Source organism: Etheostoma cragini, chromosome 23 (genome assembly GCF_013103735.1).
Source record: "Etheostoma cragini isolate CJK2018 chromosome 23, CSU_Ecrag_1.0, whole genome shotgun sequence".
NCBI lineage: Eukaryota > Metazoa > Chordata > Actinopteri > Perciformes > Percidae > Etheostoma > Etheostoma cragini.
Window position 1 is genome coordinate 7,008,068 of NC_048429.1, and position 3,233 is coordinate 7,011,300.

General features: G+C 41.9%; 1 protein-coding gene across 6 annotated transcripts in view; it reads right to left on the reverse strand.

Annotated features, from left to right (window-relative positions):
• Positions 1–2,938, reverse strand: part of cacna2d1a (calcium channel, voltage-dependent, alpha 2/delta subunit 1a) — an 86,884-nt gene extending 83,946 nt beyond the window's left edge. For 2 of the 6 annotated variants that reach the window (XM_034863429.1, XM_034863427.1), the window contains exon 1: positions 2,638–2,932. In XM_034863429.1, the coding sequence (XP_034719320.1) occupies positions 2,638–2,717 (80 nt within the window). In that variant the 5' untranslated portion in view covers positions 2,718–2,932. Of the gene's footprint in view, positions 1–2,637 lie in introns of all 6 variants that reach the window. The other 4 variants (XM_034863432.1, XM_034863428.1, XM_034863430.1 and 1 more) reach the window with 3 other exon arrangements.
• Between the last annotated feature and the right edge of the window lie 295 nt (positions 2,939–3,233).

Here is a 3,233-nt window from a genome sequence, read left to right on the forward strand (position 1 = left end):
GTTAGCCTTTAAAAAAAAAAAAAAAGCAAGTGATAGTGGAAGAAATGGAGCAGAGGGTGACAGAAATTGTGGAAAAAAAAAAGGGAGAATGGAGACAAAATAGTTCTGTTGGTAACTAAGGTGAAATCCAGAAAGAAGAATATGATGAAGTATTGGATTGGACGGCTGAATTCAGCACAATGCGCTGGCACACCATGACACAAAGATTTGGACAGATTTGTGTTTTTGCTGTGAGGGTGGTAATAGTACACATGCAGCAGAATGTCCATAGACACATGGGATCAAGGGGGCCAAGTCGTCTGGATTTCCATGTCTCTTATTCTCTCATACTCCATGTTTTCTTTTTATCTCAATGTGGGAGCTGGCGCCGAGATCTCTGGGGCACAAGTCTATGACATCAGACTTTGCATTTCAGATTCGATGATGTTAATCATCGGCCTTCGGGCAAACAAAGAAAAGAAGAGAGAGATGAAGAGATACATAGGGAGCCAGATGTAAAAAAAAAAAGATGGACAGGGGATGAACAAGCCTGAAAAGGAGAGCGATAGTAAGAAGGGGCGGAGGGAGGGCTGTGAGAAATAGAGGGGACATGAATATCTGAAGAAGACAGATGCTGGCATGTGAGGTTAGAGATGGAGCCCACAGATCCAGTCACATTTCAAGCACAAACAAATTAAACAACTGAAGCAGCAGTTCACCGGCAACTGCTGTGTTCTACAAGTTAAAATTACTGTTTTTGTCAAAGGAGTCTTGTGTCTTTGAAGATAGCATAGACGGATGTGACAGCTTCTGTTGCCCATCAGAAAGGGCTTTCTGGTGGCAAGGTAAAGCGATACAAAAGTTTTAAACATTGCATACTCTTAAAGTGATATTTATGGTTTTAGATTGGCCAGTGTAAGGTGGCTAAAATCCGTTTTGCTGCGGCCCCTGTCCACAGCAGTACATTGCATATGTGCAGGAACTCCTAACGCCCAACTGTGGGCATGCCAACCACCATCACTTGTGAGAGACTCACTGTCTATGGCTAAGTACCTCAAAAATCTCAACTATCCCTTTAAGACCTTGCTTATCTACATTTCCTGGAGGTAAACACACTGGGTCAGTCTCTCCATCCCTGCCCTTATAGTTTCTCTGCTTCTCTCTGGGACTTTCACCTTGAGGAGTCAACATGAAGCTTGTCACTCAAAATTACCATCACCACAAGAGGACACCAACACTGGCTGCAGTCAAACACAGGGAAACAGTAAGAATGGGAGAATTATTTTCACAGACTTGCATATACTTATTGTGTTTGTACCAATATAAAAGGTACACTTCCTCCACAGCCAACAATTAATAATTATTAGTTCTTATTACTGATGGCTGAAAAGCAGATGTCAAATACAGCCAATCTTGAATTTTAATATTGTTTATCTTGCAAGGATTGCCAGTTCTACTTAGTAAGTCAACTATGCCAGTGAAAGTGGGCCTGCAGCTGTGTGAATATCATGTACACAACCCACAGATCAATCCACTTAGTGCCCAAGAAATATAGGGAGTGGGCCGGCCACTCTGCTAGTCTGACATCATTGTTCTTGGCCATTAGGCTGAGTGCCATCATGGCTCACCACCTCACTAGGGGACTGTACTTGGGCTGCATTCAAAACCAAACGCTGTAGTCCGGCCTCCGCTAGAAGAACCATCTGGAATACCTTAAACCTGTTGATTACGTGTGAGGTTACCAAACCTACATGTTTGTTTAATTCAGGAACTGTGGTTATACCATCTGTTACATCTATAAATGTGTTACAAATATAGAGGTTGGGAGTTAGATGTAGACAGAGAGAGTGATACCTCGCAAAAAGTGTCACAAGTTGCTCACATGGTCTACAAAATGTAGTCTGCGACTATTGTTCCAGTTATTTCCTTTATTCATTTATCAATTATTTGGGCTGTACAATTTTAGAAAACAGGGAAAATGTCCATCATTAACCCAGGGAGACCTCTTCATAATGCTCATTTTGACTGACCAACAGTCCAAAATCAAAAGATATTCAATTTATTATCACTGAAGACAGAGATAACTACCATATATGCACATTTCAAAAGCTGGATCAAGTGAATGTTCTGGCCTTTTTGATAGAAAACAGTGATGTAAACTATCAACTGCCATGTACTATAAAATGAATCCATAAAAAAAAAAACCTTCTTAGATGTTTATCCCTTTGACAAAGGGTGATCTAATATGCCTGTAAAGATGCTACAGGAAAAGTTTGGGAAGCCTGAGACCTCAATCTACCTTCCGAGATGATTTATTTGACAGAAAGACACATGTCACATTGCTGCCAGCTGGTAACAAATGGACAGCAGCTTTACATATCGCGTTTCACGGGGTAAAGTTGTACTTGAAGAAATGTGCAATCATCATCACTTGGCAAGAAGGATAATGTTCCAGCAACTCCAATTTCCAGTTAAACTGGAAGATATTTTACATACAACTTGTATATTTTAGAGAATAACAGACACGACTTAGAAAATAAAGCTTGACTGTGAAATATAAAACTCTGTAAAAAAGCCAGGCTGCAATTTCTGCCACACAGCATATTTTATCCAAGACTTTTCAAAAGCCAACAGGCGGTTATTAAACTGTACACTCACATCTGTGCTGTGGGGAATTGTCCGGTCGACACAGACGAAATGGTTGACAGGAGTAAAAGTAAGCAGACTGAGTAATCCATAGCTTTGTTTATTTCCCCGCAACCAGGATCCAAACAGGAAGAAGATGCACAAAAAGCTTTCACAAATCCACAACGCCGTGCGTACTTCTCAGCCAAACGCCTCACACCGCCATCGGTGCGCGTTTGGAAACAAATCTCATCTGGTATCTGCTTCCCCCCCCCCAACCGGCGGAGTTGAGGAGTGTGCTTTTTTTTGGTTGAGCCGTGTGTGTGTGCGCGTGTATGTGCGCGCATGTGTGTATGTGTGTGTGTCTATTAGGCTATTAGGTCTACGGCGTGTGTCAAACAGTAAAAGGAGAAAAGGGGAGGGCTCATTTAGAGCTTCAGCTTGGCCGGCAGAGCGGTGCCTCTGCACACTGCAAAAAAACCAAAACATCCTCATCGTCATTAAGCAGCGAGGTTCTTTTGTAACACGTGGGAAAGTGTGTTAAAGTGGGTGAAATCTTTTAGTCTTCCTTGCATTTAAATCCTTTTTTCGTGTGTCCTTTTCTGAATGTCGTCGGAGGGATGTGAATT